Source organism: Pelophylax lessonae (genome assembly GCF_965119305.1).
Source record: "Pelophylax lessonae genome assembly, chromosome: 2".
Lineage (NCBI taxonomy): Eukaryota > Metazoa > Chordata > Amphibia > Anura > Ranidae > Pelophylax > Pelophylax lessonae.
Window position 1 is genome coordinate 399,988,236 of NC_138769.1, and position 19,484 is coordinate 400,007,719.

Sequence of the window (19,484 nt, forward strand, 5' to 3'; positions counted from 1 at the left end):
AGAGAGAGACAGAGAGAGAGAGAGAGACGAGAGAGAGAGCGAGGAAGAGAGAGAGAGAGACAGAAGAGAGAGAGAGACAGAGAGAGAGAGAGAGAGACAGAGAGAGAGAGAGAGAGAGAGAGAGAGAGAGAGAGAAGAGAGACAGAGAGAGAGAGACAGAGACAGAGAGAGAGACAGAGACAGAGAGAGACAGAGAGAGACACACGAGAGGACAAGAGAGAGGACCAAAAAATTGGCAAAATAAATGGAAAAAATGCAAAACACCGCGTTCGGTATTCGGCCTTCGGCCAACATTTTATTATTATTCGGCTTCGGCCAAGAATTTCATTTCGGTGCATCCCTACTAATTAGGTTGTATTCAATCAGACCCACCATCATGGGTATCAAATTAGCACTGAGTGCGGGACACCACTGTGTAAAAAAGGACTAGATCAAGTAACCAAAGCTTTTTACTACACCTAATGGGCTAAGTCTTTTGGCCCAAGACCAGGGCATTGTTTTACAGTTAGCAAGGTTTTGCAATTGCACTAGCACTGCCATCTATTTATTTTTTTTTCTGACGTTTGCACCTATGTGCCTTCTTTACTTGGTTTGTAGGGTGTGGGTCTTTGAGCTTACCATGAAGTTTAGGGGGAATTAAAAGTGTCTCCTTGGGTCCCTTGCGGGTGTGGGATCTCTCAAGATGGTTGCTCCAACCCATCTGGCCATTAGGAGAGGGATTCACCACTCCTTTTCACTAGGAGGATTTAAATGTGCCCTGCCCCAGTCTCTCACTTTTGCATGCAGAAAAAAAGCCCACACACACACACACACAGGATGACGTGTCAAATGCAGTTAGACACACACCTGTCATTATGAGCCCTTACTATTACTATTAGGGTGATTAATAAAGACTTGAAAAAGCTGTTCAAAAACTCACTCAAAATAACTGTCACAAGGTTCTAAACCTAGAATTCTGAATCGCTAAATACACTATATATCAAAAGTATTGGGACACCGGCCTTTATACGCTCATGAATTTTAATGGCATTCCCAGCTTAGTCCGTAGGGTTCAATATTGAGTTGGCCCACCCTTTGCAGCTATAACAGCTTCAACTTCTGGGAAGACTGCCCATAAGGTTTAGGAGTGCATCTATGGAAAGGTTTGACCATTCTTCCAGAAGTGCATTTGTGAGGTCAGGCACTGATGTGGAAGAGAAGCCCTGGCTCGCAGTCTCTGCTCTAATTCATTCCAAAGGTGTTCTATCAGGTTGAGGGCAAGACTCGGTGCAAACCAGTCAAGTTCCTCCACCCCAAACTTGCTCATCCATGACTTTATAGACCTTGCTTTGTGCACTGGTCCAAATCATTTGGTGGAGGAGGGATTATGATGTGAGGTTGTTCTTGAGGGGGGTTGGGCTTGACCCCATAGTTCTACTGAAGGAACTCTTAAGGCATCAGCATACCAAAACATTCGGACAATATCATGCTCTCAACTTTGTGGGAACAGTTTGGGGTTGGCCCTTCCTGTTCCAACATGTGCAGCGGTAGGCAAAGCAAGGTCCATAAACACATGGATGAGTGAGTTTGGGGTGGAGGAACTTGATTGGCCTGCACAGAATCCTGACCACATCCTGATAGAACACCTTTGGGATGAATCAGAGTGGAGACTGAGCCAGGCCCTCTCATCCAACATCAGTGCCTGACCTCACGAATGCGCTTCTGGAAGAATGGTCAAACACTCCCATAGACACACTCCTAAAACTTGTGGACAGCCTTCCCAGAAGAGCTGAAGCAGTTATAGCTGCAAAGGGTGGGCCAACTCAATATTGAACCCTACGAACTAAGACTGGAATTCCATTAAAGTTCATGTGCGTGTAAAGGCAAGCGTCCAAATACTTTTTGTAATATAGTGTGTGTATGGTACAAAGTGTGTTCATTTATAGAGATCTTAAGAAAACTCATACATACACAAATTGCCAAAATGCTCAGCTACAAAGAGAGAGATGTACATCTTTATGCAATCTAAAAATGTCCAATTTATATTTTACAAAATGCATACTAGACCCTAGTGAACTCTGCGCTAATGCAATAAATACATTAAAGGAATAATCGATAAACAATGCAACCCAAAAAAATGTGTAACCAATCACAGTCAAGATAGTGGCATCCACAGATACTTCAAATATGAATAGATTATGTGTAGGACTATCCCTTGAAGAATAGTGAATACAATACACATACAATAGTAAATGCAATGCAAACAAACTGTACAAACTCCAAGCAGTCTTAATATAAATTTGGTTGTAAATTCTTACATATACCCAGTGAAGTGACTGGCCTCATGTGACATACAGGGATGAAAAATTCTCCTACAATGCATACCTGAAGTTGTCTGTACCCTACATCTATTCAAAGTGCAGAATTTACACAGGATCTCTCAACTCTGAAAAGCAGGGAGTTGAAGTTACATCAGTGAGGAGAGCTCCAAGAGCCAATTGGAGGGAAAGGACACAACCCTTCCATCCAGCACACAGAAACATAGGTGAGGCTGTCAATCTGCTGGAGGTCCTTTGCTATCATCCTTATTCTCCAGGTGTCATGAAGCAGCAGACAGAAATGACACTCAGTGCTTTGGATTGAGAAACTATAGAGGGATATGCTTTGTTTATATTTTATGTCTGAGGTTAACAACCACTTTAAATTAACCACGCTGAATGTAATTATGTAAAAGTCTTCTAGATTGATAAGGACTTCTTGGGACCACTTAAGTTCTCCAACACAGTGAATCACCATCCGGAACATTCCTTCCCTGCCACCACTACTAAAAATATGTCTCTTAATGCATCCAAAGATCCCTTATTATAGAGGTCACAAGGCAAGGGAACCACTCAAACATCCTCAGGTTATTCTCATCTTCACCTCCAGGAATGCTCATGTTATATGCATCTCAAAGAAAAGGCCATACATAGCGTAACCCCGCAAAAATTAAGCCAAATGTATTGTAAACAAGGCACACACAAAAGCAGAACCAAGCTCATCCCATTCCGCCACACGGTGCACATACATGGTGACGTCAGATCACATGCCCCACCCTACGCATGTTTCAGCAGAAATTTCATCTTTAGGGGAAAGGGTTTTGTTTAATATTTCATAATCACAATGGTGAACATAAAGGGTTTGCTACCAACATATATTCCATGTGCTTGCTGTACAAGGTGCTTGTATGCTCCCATTGTGTGAAATGTCTGGTGTTCCTGTCAGTCCCTCTGCTTTCCTATTAAAACTGGTCACACAAAGCAGCAGAGAACACCTTGGTCAGTTCTCTCCCCCCGGCACCCCCCCCCCCGCCTATCACTGGGAAGCACAGTGTGCTGCTGCTTCTCCTCCCCCAGCTCTTATGCAGTTGAAAATATAGGGCAGGTGATGACAAAAAAAAAAAAAAAAGTAAATTTTTTTTATATACATACACAAATGTTTTGCCTTTAGTTTCTATTTTAAACTGATTGGAATGTGTTTTACGAAGGTGAAGGTTTACAATCAAAGTTTATTTTGAGATTGTTCGCATTGCATTCACTTATGGATCTGTTATATCCACTATTCTTAAAGGGAAAGCACTACACATTTAATTTTACAAATACATGCAGTAAAAAAACATAATAGCAATTTGTTAGGCTCTCATTCGCTTGCATACTAGGTATTAACTACTTGATAGTGAAGTTGGAGGGGAAACAGAGAGCCCTGGCAGTGGCAATACTGGGCTATCTGAAAAATGATTACTTGGGAGATGCACTTAAAAGTGGTTGCAAACCTCAGGCATACAAAGTGAACAAAACATCTCTATAGTGTGTACTCGCCTAAATCCAAAGTCTGTTTTCTCTCTGATCCATCTTCGATCTGTACGAATCATTGATAGACCTCTTAAGGAGACACCTCAGCCGTCTGGGAGACAGCCTGCCCCCACCTCTCCAGTACACAGCAGGTGACTCAGAGGGTGGTGTGTGCCAATTCCAACCAATCAGTTTTCATTGAGCTCTGCAGTGTGTTACACCAGACTTCTATTATATTTGAAAATTATGAATATGGCATACATCTAATATTTAATAAAATGTGGAGAAATTAGATGTTCAAAAAGTAGTTTATCTGCCGATTTAAATCATACGTTGTACGAATGTTGTAAGATGAGGATATTTTGGAATAAATTAGCGGAGTGCCTCAGGAAACCAAGGAGTCATACTCTACATTGGGAAAATAATGTTCTTGGGTTTAATCCAAAATTCTGATAAGGATTTAATAATTTCAACTACAATGGGCTTAAAAAGTATACTAAGTTGGTGGTTAAAAAGGGGGTTGTCCTAGGCCGGGTCATGGATGTACAGTCATTTGTCCTAATAAATCATACTAGTGTTAAGATGTGTGTGAGGCGTCATCCATGCAACAGAAATTTTATTAAGTGTTGGCTTTTTTGTAGAAATATCCACATCAACACTAGGCTTTTAATAAGGTACTATTAACTTATTGATGGTAATGGAATGGGGGGCGGTATTTTTGTTTTTCTACATTTTTTTTAATACAGAAAAAGAACATATAAAAAGGCAAAATGTAAAAAAAATAAAAAAACACGACGCAAAATACATCTTAATAGACGCTTTCAGGTTCCATATTCATAGAATAGGTGTGTTTTCAAAACAGCAGACCCTACAGCGTATACAGAAAAGGGTCACAAAGCAAAGATAAAACTATGAACTCAGCTCTAGGAACATGAGTTACTACTAGAAAGAACTACAACATGAAAGTATGACTCAGGTGAGATCATGGGAAGGAAAGCATTCTCTGATAAGATTAACTGATTCTGGGTGCCACGTCTGCATACAGAGAGAACATGGAACCAACCTTTTGGACGGATGATTTTCAACAATTGTAAAATATACTGATCAATAAAATAATTGTGAAATAAAGCTTTATGCATGCACTAAATGATGCAAAGGGTTATGTTAAAATTTAGGCCGGCCATAGACTGATCAAAATTCAGCAGGTTGTTACTGAAATTTCAATTTATGGGCAGGCTGGGTGTACTGAAGTGGATTGATCCACTTTAGTGCTGCCAGCTCTAAACCAAACAGGCTGGTTGTACTGATCACTGTATTCAGATGGAAGGGGAAACCTCCCGCCATAAGAATACAATAGCACAGCTTGAAGTAAAGAAAATTGTAGAATGTATAGCCTGCCTTAAAAGAATTACACACTACAGCAAAAAAAAAAAAAAAAAATTGCATGAATTCTGTTTGCTTTATTTTACAGAAGAAATGGTTTGACAACTCTGGCATCACTCTATTTCAGTGATGGTGAACCTTGGCACCCCAGATGTTTTGGAATTACATTTCCCATGATGCTCATGCACTCTGCAGTGTAGTTGAGCATCATGGGAAATAATGTAGTTTCAAAACATCTGGGGTGCCAAGGCTCATCACTGCTCCAATTAAGGCTGCATTCACATGTCAGCTTATAATCGCGGGCAGAACCGCCGCGGTTCCGCCCGCGATTCGGAGATTTATTGCTAATCGCGGGACGCCTAGCGTTGCCCGTTGATTTGCAATAGCCCCCCAAACGCCGAGCGATGTTGCCGCGATTTACGCCCGCCGAATCGCGGCAACATCGCGCAAACAAAATCGCGGGACGCAATACACTCCAAAGAAGCTCTTGTACTTTTTTGGAGCGTATTGCGTCCCGCGATTTTGTTTGCGCGATGTTGCCGCGATTCGGCGGGCGTAAATCGCGGCAACATCGCTCGGCGTTTGGGGGGCTATTGCAAATCAACGGGCAACGCTAGGCGTCCCGCGATTTGCAATAAATCTCCGAATCGCGGGCGGAACCGCGGCGGTTCTGCCCGCGATTATAAGCTGACATGTGAATGCAGCCTTATGGTATTGTAAAGGCAGAAGGTTTTTTTATCCTAATGTTTTCTATGCTAGAAGATAAAAAAACACCAGTGTGTAACAGCCAGCCCCCCCCCCTCCTATCCAGGAATGACCACGAGTCCCTCGGCCGTCCAGGACTCTCCCTCCTTATTGGCTGAGACAGCAGCGGCACCATTGGCTCCCGCTGCTGTCAAAGTCAGTTAGCCAATCAGGAGAGAGAGAGGGGTGGCGCTGAACGGCAGCTCCGTGTCTGAATGGACACGGAGCAATAGCTCCGCTGCCACCATAGCAAGCTGCTTGCTGTGGGGGCAGTCGACAGGAAGGAGGCGCAAGGAGAAGCAAAGAGGGACCTGAGAAGAGGATCTAAGCTGCCCTTGTGCAAAACCACTGCACAGAGGAGGCAAGTATAACAATGTTTGTTATAAAAAAAAAATTATATTTCCTCTGTTGCTCAGAGACTATCCCTCCTGGACAAAGCAGCTCACAGTCGGTGGGGTTTCAACAAAAAAAAAGCAGGACTAGGTGTGGCCAGGTGCTGATTGCTAAGCTACAGGGAGCATGATGCTCCCATCACAGGAAGCTGCAATAAGTGGACTTCAGTGGAAGGCTCAAAAGGTATTTATAGAGCTTTGCAGGGGGACAAAAATGAGCAGATGTACCCTATAACTAGCCCCCCCCCACCCCCCTCTTTCCCCAGTGGGGAGGCAGACACTGAAATGCCAGTGTTATTAGGTAAAGCTAGCACTGAGCAAGAAAGTAGCAGCTAATGTGACTACATTCATAGCCACCAATACAAAAGACAGAGCTAAGTTCACCTTTCCTAAACTGGCAAGACTTAGCTCAGCCTGTCCTGTGCAATGCCAGCTTGCAATAGTTAACACAGAGCTAGTATTAGAAATCATAGGGCCCTGTACAGTCAGCGGTCCCCAACCTTTTTGAAACCAGGGACCCCCCCCCCCACACACATTTCCTTTCTAGCATAACCAAATCCCTAATCTCCGTTTCCCCCCCACAGGACTCCTAACTTTGGCAGGCAAGAGGTTGTGATCAGTCTGTCTTCTCCCGTCTCCCCTGCCCACCCAACAATGTTATCCTAGAACCATGGCAGGGGACGGGAGGAGCTCTCCATTCCAATCTGCAGCTCCTCCCACAAATGCCCTGTTGATAGGACATCGTCGGGTGGAGGAGCTGGGAGGAGGACACACAACCAAGGCTGCATATCAGAAGTGAGGGGCGAGCGCATTCTGTGACAGCTCTAGTAGTTGCCATTCCCCTCCTGCTGGGCAGCCTGGTCATCAGCAGCCTACAGACCGGCACCAGTCTGTGGCCCGGGGTTTAGGGACCCCTGGCCTACAGTACCTGACCAAGTCTCACATGCTGCATACTCAGCCCACAGTTGCAATAATCAATTGCAGCAAAATATACATTTCAAGGCAAAAAGGTGGACCTTAGTGTGAAGAACAAGAGTAGGCAGGAATTATGCTGCTACAGGTAGTGGGGCCAGTGCAGTACTAGAGTGGCTTCATAGACTAAAATAAAACACCGCTTTTCCTTTGTGAGAAGGTCCGCTGCATCTCAAGACCCTGAAGATACATTGCTGTTCTCTGGAGTTTGTGGTGGAGAGCAGGGATCATTGTACATTACATCTACATAACACTGGAGCATTTTTGGACCATAAGTACGACAAACAGATTTTAAACAGTCTGTCAGTTTCCTATCAGCTGCACACTGGCTCTATTTTTCAGGTTCTAAATTTGTTAATTTCCCAAAGGCTAACAAGTACTGGAAGGTGGGTTCTGATAGCAACATAAGAGGCCATGGTGGTTCATTGTTACTGTCCTGTCAGCACCTCTCAGACCATACCCACCCCCTACACAGAGATACAGCTTGCAATTGAATGGCGCTCCCAAGGGGCATCACTAATCAAAGATTTTACATCAGCTCACATCCACTCTTCACTAGAACACAGGACAACCAATAGCAGCCCCAAATGTAAGCCAGTCTGCTGCATTCTAGCAACCCTACTTGGATCCACAGCTTCAGGTTTGTGAGCGTTGCTTGGCTACCGCAAGGCTGCCAATGGAATTCATAGGGCCCGATCATAAAAGAGGTCTTTTCAGTTGGTATGGTGACCCAGAATAGTCTAACCCTGTCCATATGTTTCTATGAATAATACTGATGGCCTGGGGATACAAAAACACTCGTGTTTAGAGGCAGATTCCATTGTCCATGTGGTAAACAAGGTAACCAGCTATAAAGGCTTGTTTAAATGAAACTTGAAAGAACTCAATCTCTACAACTGCCCCATTCAAGAACTACCTAGAACATTATTAGACATCACAATTTAGTTTAGACCAGGGGTAGTCAACCTTTGAAAGGAGGAGATCTACCTGGACAAAAATGGAAGGTGTCAGGTGCAGCACTTAGAAATTAAAAAAAAGTAGGGGGGGGGGTGGAAAACCAGAGTTAGACTAAAGCCCCGTACACACGTACCGATCGTCGGCCGAACGATCGGCTGTCTTTTGTCCAGGGCTGTCGTGTCTGTTGAAAACTGCAAAAGACTGCACACGAATTTTGTCAGCCAACAGCCGACTGCAGAAGTGATGTCATGTGATGGTTAACTTTCCTTGTCTTTTTTCTTTTCTGAGCATGCCCAGTCTTGCAAATCTGCTGTCTGTCGGCCGAAATCTGTACTGACTGGCGAACAATCGGCCGTTCTGTTGTCGGCCTACAAAAATTTTAATGCCTGCAGGACAGATTCTGTTCGGCCGAAAATGCGCTGTCGGAAGAATCATACTAACAAGCCTACAATCGGCCGATCGGTCGGCGGCCGAATATTTGCGGCCGACAATCGGTACATGTGTACGGGGCTTTAATCCAGCATTTCCACAATTCATTTAACATGTCTCTGGTCACAACTAAAGAATAGCTGGCAAAAAACATTGCTCAGCGCAAGAACAGGAGGGAGAAAAAAAAAAAAAGCATTGTATCTGTTGAGTTCTTTTAGAGATCAAGGGGACAAACTTCAGTCTATAAATGAGGTCAGTTTAACACAAAGATTAAAGCTTTTCTGACACTTATCGCTTACAAGATAGTCAGTATTTTTTTTTGCAAGAAAACTACTTCGAACCTCCAAACATTATATATATTTTTTAGCAGGGACCATAGAGAATAAAATGTCGGTCCTTGCAATATTTTATGTCACACTGTATTAGCACAGCATCTTTCAAACAATTTTTTGGGGAAAAAAATACACTTGCAGTCCGCCCACACGCATTTACTGAGGAAGGGCGACTCGGCTGAGCATAATCACGTAGATCTACGCGATTATGTGCGCGCAGTCTCGGCGTCATTCTTAAGTGGTCCCCAAAAAGTGTCAAAAATGTCAGTTAGGGGTGTTGGCCAACAAAAGTTTTAAAGCCTGCACAACAGATTCTGTTCGGCCGAAAATGCGCTGTCAGCTGTCGGAAGCATCATACTAACAAGCCTACAATCGGCCGATCGGTCGACGGCCGAATATTTACGGCCGACAATCGGTACGTGTGTACGGGGCTTTACTGGTAACTTGGTTTCTAGGAGTCGTTCAGGACCACACAGGAGAGACTGGCTCCACCTCCGGAGGAAGGAAACACAAAAGGTAAAATCCATAAAGGGCAGTCCCCATTCCTCTTCCCCAGGAACGACTTCTGAAACAAGGAAAACACTTGTCCAAAGTTTTAACAGCATATAGGTAGGGAATCCCTGCTGTCCTGGACGACTCCTAGAAACAGATACCGGTAAGTCTAACTTTGGTCTTCTCCAGTTGTATGTCCAAGACAGCACAGGAGAGGATCAACGATTAGGGGGGGGGGGGTGTGAATACCGCCTGGAGGACCTTCCTCCCAAACGCTTGATCATGCACTGAGAAAAGCCCCAAGGTATGCCCTTAAATGTAACCGCAAATTTGTTCTGGTGTCGCCCCCAGCTCGCTCCGCCGAAGAAGCAGATGATAACCGAGGGGAGTGAGCCATCAGGGAAAAAAGGGCACTCATTCAAGATTTTATAAGCCTCCACAATTGCCTGGTTGATCCACCTGGGCGATTGTCTTCTTTGAAGCTTGGAACCCCTATTTTTTACCAGAATGCAAAAGATATAGGACATTCGATTTTATAATGCCTTTGGACAATTCCAAATAACGCAAGACACAAGCCTTCACGTGCAGATGGTGGAATTCCGATTCTTTAGGATTAGTTGGATACAAACAGAATGAAGGCACAACAATCTCCTGAGCCCTGGGGAATTTAGAGGTAATTGGTAATGCGTACCAGATCCGGGATTCCTGCCGGTCTGTCCTCATAAATTTGTAGAAAAGGCTCTTTAATAAAAAGCGCCTACAGCTCGCTAATGCGTCTGGCTGTTGAAATCGCAACCAAAAAGGCAGTTTTGAGAGTAGCCCACTTTAAGACGGGTCTTCCTCTTGCCAATGTTTTTATCCAACCTTGCAATAAGACAGCCGAATCCCATTTTGGTAGAATCTGAACAGGACGGGCCTCATTCTGGCTAACCCCTCCAGGTAACCACCCCCCCACTTGAGTCTTCCTTGGCTCAGGGGGAAAAAATAGCTCCATAACCTGCTACTCATTTGTTTTTTCTGCCTCCGGAGGTGGAGCCTGTCTTTCCTGTACTGTCCTGGACAGACGACTGGAGAAAATGGGCCTCTTATTATGGAGCCTTTTACATTGGTGGACTGCGAACAAATGCAGTTGCATCAGTCTGAAGGGTTTATAGACTGGCTGTCACTGAATGAAAAAGGTACTGTCCTACAGATACAAAGGTCACTGCTATCAGAAGGGAGACAAGTTTGCCATGGTCCCCTATGTAGCCGACTTCAGGTTAAGCTGGCCCACAAACTACACAGGCTCATCAGGCAGGAAGTTAATCTCAAACAACCTATGAAGGAATCCTCAGAACTCTGGTTGAGAAAGACTAGTTTAGAGCTTAGGGACAAGTTCCAATATAATAGTGCAAAATGTCCTAAATATCACTTGTTCACTTCCAAAGATTTGTTTCAGCCATTGACTCCCTTGCTGTAATGGTTATGGCGGTTTTAGAGTTGAAAACACAATAAAGCAAAAAGGTATCACTTACAAAGTAAAAGCATAAATATTTATTTTAATATTAGGGCGTACTTACGGTATATGAATGCATCAAGCATCAATATATAACAGGAGAGGGATGCTCCACATCCCCACCAAAATGTTACACCCCAGAAACCAGCTGGGGCACGTCTGTCAGTACTCTGAGGAAAAAAAAAAACAGTTCATTTCCCACAGCCTGGAAAAATCTTGCAAATAAAAAATAAAAAAGTAATGAGAAATTTAAAGGCTGGCTATTCTGCCCTTTCCAATGCTAGTTGCCTGGCTGTTAGAATGTTCCACTGCCTTGATATTTCAAAGATGCTGACCAAAAACATAGCCCGTACTTTACAGCAACATAAACTTATACACAAAACTGCCAGTAGGAAACACTTTTAAATCTTCACGGCAGGAAGTGGGATGTTTTTAGATTTTTCTTACATACATTTCTAATGTAAAGGAAAAACTTTTTTTGAAGTAGAAAAGCATTAGAACCCCTGTCAGTTTTTTTGCTGCCTGTCTCTGTTGGGGGTCCTAATGGCAAATTACTGAGTGATAACTCCTGTGAGTTACCTCCACTAACAGGAATTAACAGATGAAGGCTGAAACAATTAATCAATATAAATCGATAAAAATAGTTGACCCACAAGAATAAAATAACATGCCACACAAGGCTCCACCAGGTCCACTTGCATGACAAACTGCTAGGAGTGCCAACAAGGCAAGAGAGTTTGTCCCAGCTCAAAACATCCAGTAGGGAAGGAAGTCCTAAAGGTTGCACATCACATAAAACCCTGTGAGGGGGGTGTATGACAGCCTCAGCCCGGGGACTATGATTAACCACTTCAATAGCGGACACTTTTACCCCCTTCTGGCCAAGGAAAAAAACTTTTAGCGCTGTTGCACTCTGAATGACAATTGCAGTCATGCAACACTGTACCCATATGAATATTGGCAATGATAGAACTTTTTGGTGGTATTTTATCACCATTGGTTTTTGTTACTAAAATGAAAAAAAAAAAAAAAAAAAAAAAGCCAAAAATGTTTGAGTTTTTCTTTGTTTCGGTATTAAATTTAGCAAATAAATCTTTCTTCATAAATGTAGGCCAAAATGTATCCTGCTACATTTCTTTGGTGAAAATAACCCAAATCAGTATATATTTAATTTGTAGGAAAGTGAAGAGTCCACAAACTATGGTATATAAATCATAAAATTAATCAATTCTGATGTACCGACTACTCATTTCTTGAGGCCCGATAATGCCAGAACAGTACAAATACCCCCAAATTACCCAATTTCAGAAAGTAGACAGTCCAAGGTATTTAGTAAGAGGCATTGCAAGTTTTTTTTTTTTTTTATATACATACTGTCACCAGTGCAGTACAGTGATGTCATAAGTGGTGTGGTGGAGAGCAGGGACACTGGTTGGTGGCATGTTAAAAAAAAAAAAAACCTATACATTTTTTCACACATACAATGACCAGAGCAATACAGTGTTGTCGTAGTAACACTGCTACTCTAGAGAGGCGTTTAGAATTCCACCCCCCCAAACATACACACTATGCTTATAGCTATGAATTTCATTGTTATAAGCAACCATTTTTACTAAATAACTCAGTGTGTACGGTTGTGATTAGCTGCGATTGGCCCTGTTTGTACAGTGTGAACAATCTCAAGGAACACCACAATAGTACACAATGAATAGCATGAATCAAAGCCATCCATGGTTTATAAGTGTCATGTTATCGGTCAAGGCAGTGGGCCGGTACATAAATCTGTCATCCTCTGTGTCCAGTGGACACAGTAGGTGACAGATTGCAGCCCGCCGGGCCTGCACGAGGTGCGTTCTGGGAGATCATCATATGACGTCCACCCAGAATAATAGAGCTTCTGCTCAGGTGTCATTCTAAAATGGCCCAGGCAGTAAGCAGTTTAGCTCCAGGGGCAGGGTGAAACTCACTGGGAGCATGGCCTGGTCGAAGATCAGACGCCGAGACGGTCACACACCTTCTCACAAAGTTTTCCTGTGATGTGCGACCTTTAGGACTTTTTCCCTACGGAATAAAAATAGTTGTTAACCATCATAACCAATTAGTTGGTCTTTATACAGAATGCATTATTTGTTTACATAACCAGAAACAGTGCAGCACACATACAGCTCAGTACACAGTCCATACATGTCAGGGGGTGCCTTAGAACTTGTGAATGTGTTAGGAGTAAGGCCTCATGGGACATATAGTCCTGGGCAGGAGAAAGAAGTGGTTTAAAGCGATTCTAAAGGCCAAAGGTTTTTTTTTTTTTTTTTTAACCTTAATACTTTCTATGTATTAATCTCCCTTGCGGTATTCGAGTGTGGCTCGGGATTAACTTTCAGTACCAAAAGCGGTAACCCAGAGCCACACTCGGGATTACCCCAGAATCACACTCCCCTTCCCTGTGATCCCCCAGCGTCCTTCCCGCTCTGTGCATGGCCGATGCCAGCACCTGTCTTCCGGTTCCCTTCCCTGCGAGCGTTGCAATGCAGGGGGGTGGAACCGGCCACAAATTCAAAAGTGTAAATACACTAAATGACATGATACAAAGCTGTGATCCTAACGGATCACACTGTATCATACCATTTCACCACAGGATTGCACCTGGTGACTTTTCCAGTGCCCTGCCTGTGCTTTTCCAGTGCTTTGTGCTGTCGCTGTTTTCTAGTTCGTCTGAAAATGCTTTTGCACAAAGAGAACGTTTTTTGGACGCCATGGTCGTTCTCAATTTTTCCAGGTACAAAGAACTGGAAACGCACAGGCAGGGCACTGGAAAAGTCACCAGGTGAAATGGCATGATACAGTGTAATCTGTTAGGATCACAGCTTTGTATCATGTCATTTTGTGTATTTACATTTTTGAAACTGCCGCCGGTTCCACCCCCCTGCGTCGCAACATTCGCAGGGAAGGGAATCTGAAGACAGGTGCCGGCATCAGCCGAGAACACAGCGCGACGACAGCAGGAATTGCAGGGGAAGGCGAGTTTTAATTTGTAAAACAACAGATTTCAATGCTTAACAATGTACCACTTTCAGCACAGAAATCTGGAAATAATCAGACCAGGGAGGTTAAGGTAAAAAACCTGTCACCATCTTTGCCCCTAATCCCCTGTAAAATTACCTGATCCCGATACCTGGCTCCTGCTGTCAATCACAGCCATGGAGGGAGCAGGGAATGGGGCCGAGCCGGACTGTGTGTGTTAACAGAAGCACACTGTGAAGCTAGGAATCGAGCCCAAGTGAATACACCTATAGCAAGCACCTTGCTTTGGGGGAACTCTTTTGGCAGGAGGAACCCAAAGCGCCAGCAGGGGACCCAAGAACAGGAGGATCAGGGCTGCTCTGTGCAAAACCATTAAACAGAGCAGGTAATGTAGGACATGTTTGTCATTACAAATAATGTCTCCAATCACTTTAAGAGCTCTGTGCTGGAAAGATCAGCATCTGCAACCAAAGAATCTGGAGGCTGATAGACTGGAGATATTATACAGGATTTATATAGCGCAAACAGTTTACACGGCGCTTTACAAAATGTAATATAAGGCATTACAAAATATTTGCCAGTATCAAGCATAATATTTAGCTGATGATTAATGTACTTTTTTTTATATTGCTTGCTTTGCATTTACACAAAATCAATAAAAATATTAAAAGTAAAAAAAGGTTATAGTATATCCCATGTATAAAAAAAAAAAAAAAAGTCTCAGCCTTGAGTACTACTTCAATATAGAAGATTTATACCCCCCTACACCCTTCAAGTAGCTTCAGAAGTACTATGCGATACAGTTTGCCAGTTTCCAAAAGTAATGTATGCATTGCACAGAACTTCATATGAATCGCACAGCGCATACCTGTGTGATTTCCAGCATAAAGCGGCCTTTAACAAGAGGTGGGAAACGTACACAGATTTCCCACACCATGTTCTAATGAGAATGAGCCCTGACAGATCAGCCCAACAGGGCCACCAACTGATTCCATTTTGACCAGCTCATCATGAATCAGCAAGCATTTGCTCAGTGTATTGCAAGGACAGATGACAATCACAGGATACTTGTGGGCTTGTGTAGACTTCCTAGAAAAAGTGCATTAGAGTCTATGTTGACAGGTGTAAACAATACACAGCTAGGTCGTTGCCCAGGGATCCCCTCCTCCTGGACACGTCTTCCCTTGTATAGGAATGCAGCCACCTGAAATGATCAGGCAGTGGAGGTGTGGTTGTCAATGGCCCCCAGCCAAACCAGCCTATCAGCTTTTTCATGCCAGTTGTGGATGACACATGATGAGCTACGTGTGGAATGTGGGTGAAATCTGTGCTGTCTCAATGTATAGTGCTGGGGGCATGGGATCCACCCTCCCTCCCTCTAGTAGTACCAGAAGCGAGTTGTAGGAAGTGCATAGGTCAGGACAGGTCCTCAGTCTCCTAATCTAAACACCATGACACTGGCTGACACCAATCACAGCTATGACGACGTGGCCACAGCTCCAGCCCTACCCAACAGTCCAGTCATAGAGGAGATGAAGTGTAATGAGGAGAACCCAGAGCACAATTCTCACATGGGACGCTGTATGGGAGCTCCAGCCCTACCTAACAGTCCAGCCATAGAAGTGTAATGAGGAGAACCCAGAGCACAATTCTCACATGGGACGCTGTATGGGAGCTCCAGCCCTACCTAACAGTCCAGCCATAGAAGTGTAATGAGGAGACCCCAGAGCACAGTTCAAACACCTCACATGGGACGCTGTATGGGAGCTCCAGCCCTACCTAACAGTCCAGCCATAGAGGTGAAGTGTAATGAGGAGACCCCAGAGCACAGTTCTCACACCTCACATGGGAGCAGGCACTCCTGGACTAGGTGGCAGCTATGTGTGGAAGTCCTCCTTCCCAGGGAGGTGTGTGCTCAGTCAGTCCCTACCCCCCTGCTGTACTCCCCCCCAGCCGGTACCTGGAGGAGAGGACGCTGGAGCAGCGCACCCACTCGCTGATGTCGCACATGGCCTGGTAACCGGGGTCCCTCTCCTTCTCCCTCTCCACGTGGAAGGCATAGAGGGCCAGGACAATGCCGAGGACGCACACCGCGTACCGGGCCCCGCTCTCCCACCGCGGCACAGACACTCTGAGCACGGGCGCCGCCATCTTAACCCCGGCCTGCTCTAATCTCGCGCGGGAGCGAGATACACTCAGCGCTCGCTCCAGCCGCAGCAGTGACGTTCCCTCAGGCGAGTGGACAAAGGGGCCTGGCGGGGGCGTGGAGCTCGGGCGGGGCTCTCTTCTAAAGAGACCCAATCCAGGGAATGAGCGTCCCGTGACGTCAGACGAGAGCTGGAGCAATGGGGGGTTGCTCGGTCTGGGTGGGCGTGGAAGTCGGGCGGGTGCCTCTTCTGAAGCGAACCAATCATGAGAGTAGGTTTCCGTGAGGTCACTAAGAGTGGTAGTGACGTGGTTGCTAGGTGTAGGAGACCCCCTGAGTTGGAAGGGGTGTAATAAAGCACATAGATAAATAGAGGTAAACTGCTTCAAGTACGGTCCCTGACATAGGACCACACATAATAATCACAGTGCTACAAAAACATTTAACAGAAAAAGTGTAATAGCAGTTATCTGAGACTGGGGACAAATTATGATACTGATACAGTTTACTATTAGAGCTCATTTACACTTGCTTAACCTTCAACACACATTGAAGTGCCTACTGCTTCAACGTGCCTTTTTGATGTGTTTTTGAGGCTTCAATTATGCTTTTAGCATGGCAAATGCCCGTATGTGTGTTCATTTTCTACTTTCTTTAAAGTGGCTCAGTATATCCCCAGCTCAGTAGTACCATTACTCAGCAGATCCCCAGCTCAGTAGTACGAGACAGAAAAAGATGACCGCACTCCGATGTAGATCAAAATTGGAGTATGTTTATTCCACTTCAAACAATAGGCAAAGTTTAAAACATCACACTGTGAGTGCAGGACAAAAAAGGTAGACGCGTTTCACGACTAGAGATGTCGCTTACTCATTACCAACTTGGTAATCAGTAAGCGACATCTCTAGTCGTGAAACGGGTCTACCTTTTTTGTCCTGCACTCACAGTGTGATGTTTTAAACTTTGCCTATTGTTTGAAGTGGAATAAACATACTCCAATTTTGATCTACATCGGAGTGCGGTCATCTTTTTCTGTCTCATACAGCTTTGGATTACGGATCCGACCAGCACCTGACATCTATCTCACCTGGAGCGGTCTTTCCAATCTGGACTCTATTTATCGCAGCTCAGTAGTACCATTACTCAGCAGATCCCCAACTCAGTAGTACCGTTACTCAGCAGATCCCCAGCTCAGTAGTACCGTTACTCAACAGATCCCCAGCTCAGTAGTACCCTTACTCAGCAGATCCCCATCTCAGTAATATCCCTACTCATCAGATCCCCAGCTCATTATTACCCCTGTTCAGCAGATCCCCAGCTCATTATTACCCCTGTTCAGCAGATCCCCAGCTCATTATTACCCAAGTTCAGTAGATCCCCAGATCATTGGTACCCTCATTCAGCAGATCCCCAGCTCAGTAGTACCCCTACTCAGCAGATCGCCAGCTCATTATTACTTCTGTTCAGTAGATCCCCAGATCAATGGTACCCTCGTTTAGCAGATCCCCAGATCAATGGTACTCTTGTTCAGTAGATCCCCAGCTCAGTAGTACCCCTAATTAGCAGATCCCCAGCTCATTATTACCCCTGTTCAGGAGAATGGAGGATGTCCATACTCGTGCTGCCCATTTTCCCCCTTTCCAAGGACTTTGAATTTCAAGAGTCCAGCCAGCAGCACAAGGGACATTTCATATTAAGTATCATTATTTGTGCTGATATTTTAAAATGAACGAAACTTAGGCTTCAAAGAGAAACTGTAACAAGTTTGTTTCCATTTTATTTCATATTCAGTGTTTGAAAACTAAACTAAATCTATCAATTTAACTGTTTCCCAAAACTGTTACATACAAGGTATGCTGTGAATGATAACTGTCACAGTTGTTTGTTCTCTCAATTCAACTGTCAAGCCAAAAAAATTGAACTAAACCTTCCAATCCTTTTCAGCCAAGGAAGCCTCCACCTTGGCCTCTGTTTGACCTACAACTAACATGATGCTGCACATGTGATCAGTTATGACCCCAGCTATTTGATGGGTTGACAGCTTGGTGGGAAGCACAATTGCTTGATTACTGCAGAATAAACAGAGACCAAGATGGCAGCTTCCTTGGCTGTAAATGATAAGAGGGTTTAGTTCTATTTTAAATTCACAAATCTTTAAACTGTTTTATATCTGTTATAATGCTATATGTATACAATCTTGCTTTACACATTTAACACTATACACACATTTAATATATGACAAGAAGCTCCTAGACAACAGTTTGATTTTAAATCAGATGTGTTTCTTAAAAAACAGGTACAGAAGATGAATCCATTTACCTATCCAACTTTGCTCCCCCCTTTATAATTTCACACTCAGCATAGCTCAGCATGCAATAAAGTGCATGTTTAACCAAAACTTTGTTTTTCTTTTAGATAGGATAGAGCAGTGATAGCGAACCTTGGCACCCCAGATGTTTTGGAACTACATTTCCCATGATGCTTATGCACTTTGTAGTGTAGTTGAGCATAATGGGAAATGTAGTTCCAAAACATCTGGGGTGCCAAGGTTCGCCATCACTGGGATAGAGTATAGAAGTGGTTGGAAAGGGTACATTTTTTTTAATAACTTTTTTAATAATAATAAACATGTTATACTTACCTGCGGCTCTTGGGCACAGCCCTGGATTGAGATTAGGCTCAGATAAGTATAAGGGGGGATGATTGGCAGGGGGGAGCTGCACACAGAAGGTTTTTTACTTTAATGCAGAGATTGCATTAAAGGGTAACTCCACTTTCATGGGGGGGGGGGGCATACTAAATAAAAAATAATAATAATAATAATAATATAGCGTATACTAATGCAACACAAATTATATTGTAAGTAAATGTTATTAAAAATTACCTTTCCTTTTCAGTCTGCAGCCGCTGTAATTTTCTGTAAAATGCAATGCAACATGGCTACCTTGTGATGTTCTGTACACAGAACGTGTACAGAACACCCCACCAGAAGCATTATTTTCTGCTTGTGTGACTGGCTCACTGATTTTCCCAGAACTCTGGACTAAGATACAAGTCAGATTTTTGGCATCCCCTGCAACAAAAATTTCATTTTTAAAATGTTACTCCAAATAGGGAATAACATCTAAAGGGATGCAGATCCTGCAGTTTTTCTCATCACAGGCCTGATTCTACTGCAGCGAATTGATAATTATGAAACCACTCCAACTTCAGAATAAAAAAAAAATAGGGATCTGCTACAAAGGTTGTTATAATTCCTTGCAATGTACATAGATCACCCAGAGGGGAATGTTTTTTTTCTCAACAAAAGTG

General features: G+C 43.8%; 1 protein-coding gene across 1 annotated transcript in view; it reads right to left on the reverse strand.

The window, feature by feature from the left end:
• VKORC1L1 (vitamin K epoxide reductase complex subunit 1 like 1) overlaps window positions 1-16,250 on the reverse strand; it is an 89,298-nt gene extending 73,048 nt beyond the window's left edge. The window contains exon 1 of the mRNA XM_082245485.1: window positions 15,987-16,250. Coding sequence (XP_082101611.1) covers window positions 15,987-16,177 — 191 coding nt within the window. The 5' untranslated portion in view covers window positions 16,178-16,250. The remainder of the gene's footprint in view (window positions 1-15,986) is intronic.
• Window positions 16,251-19,484: the final 3,234 nt, after the last annotated feature.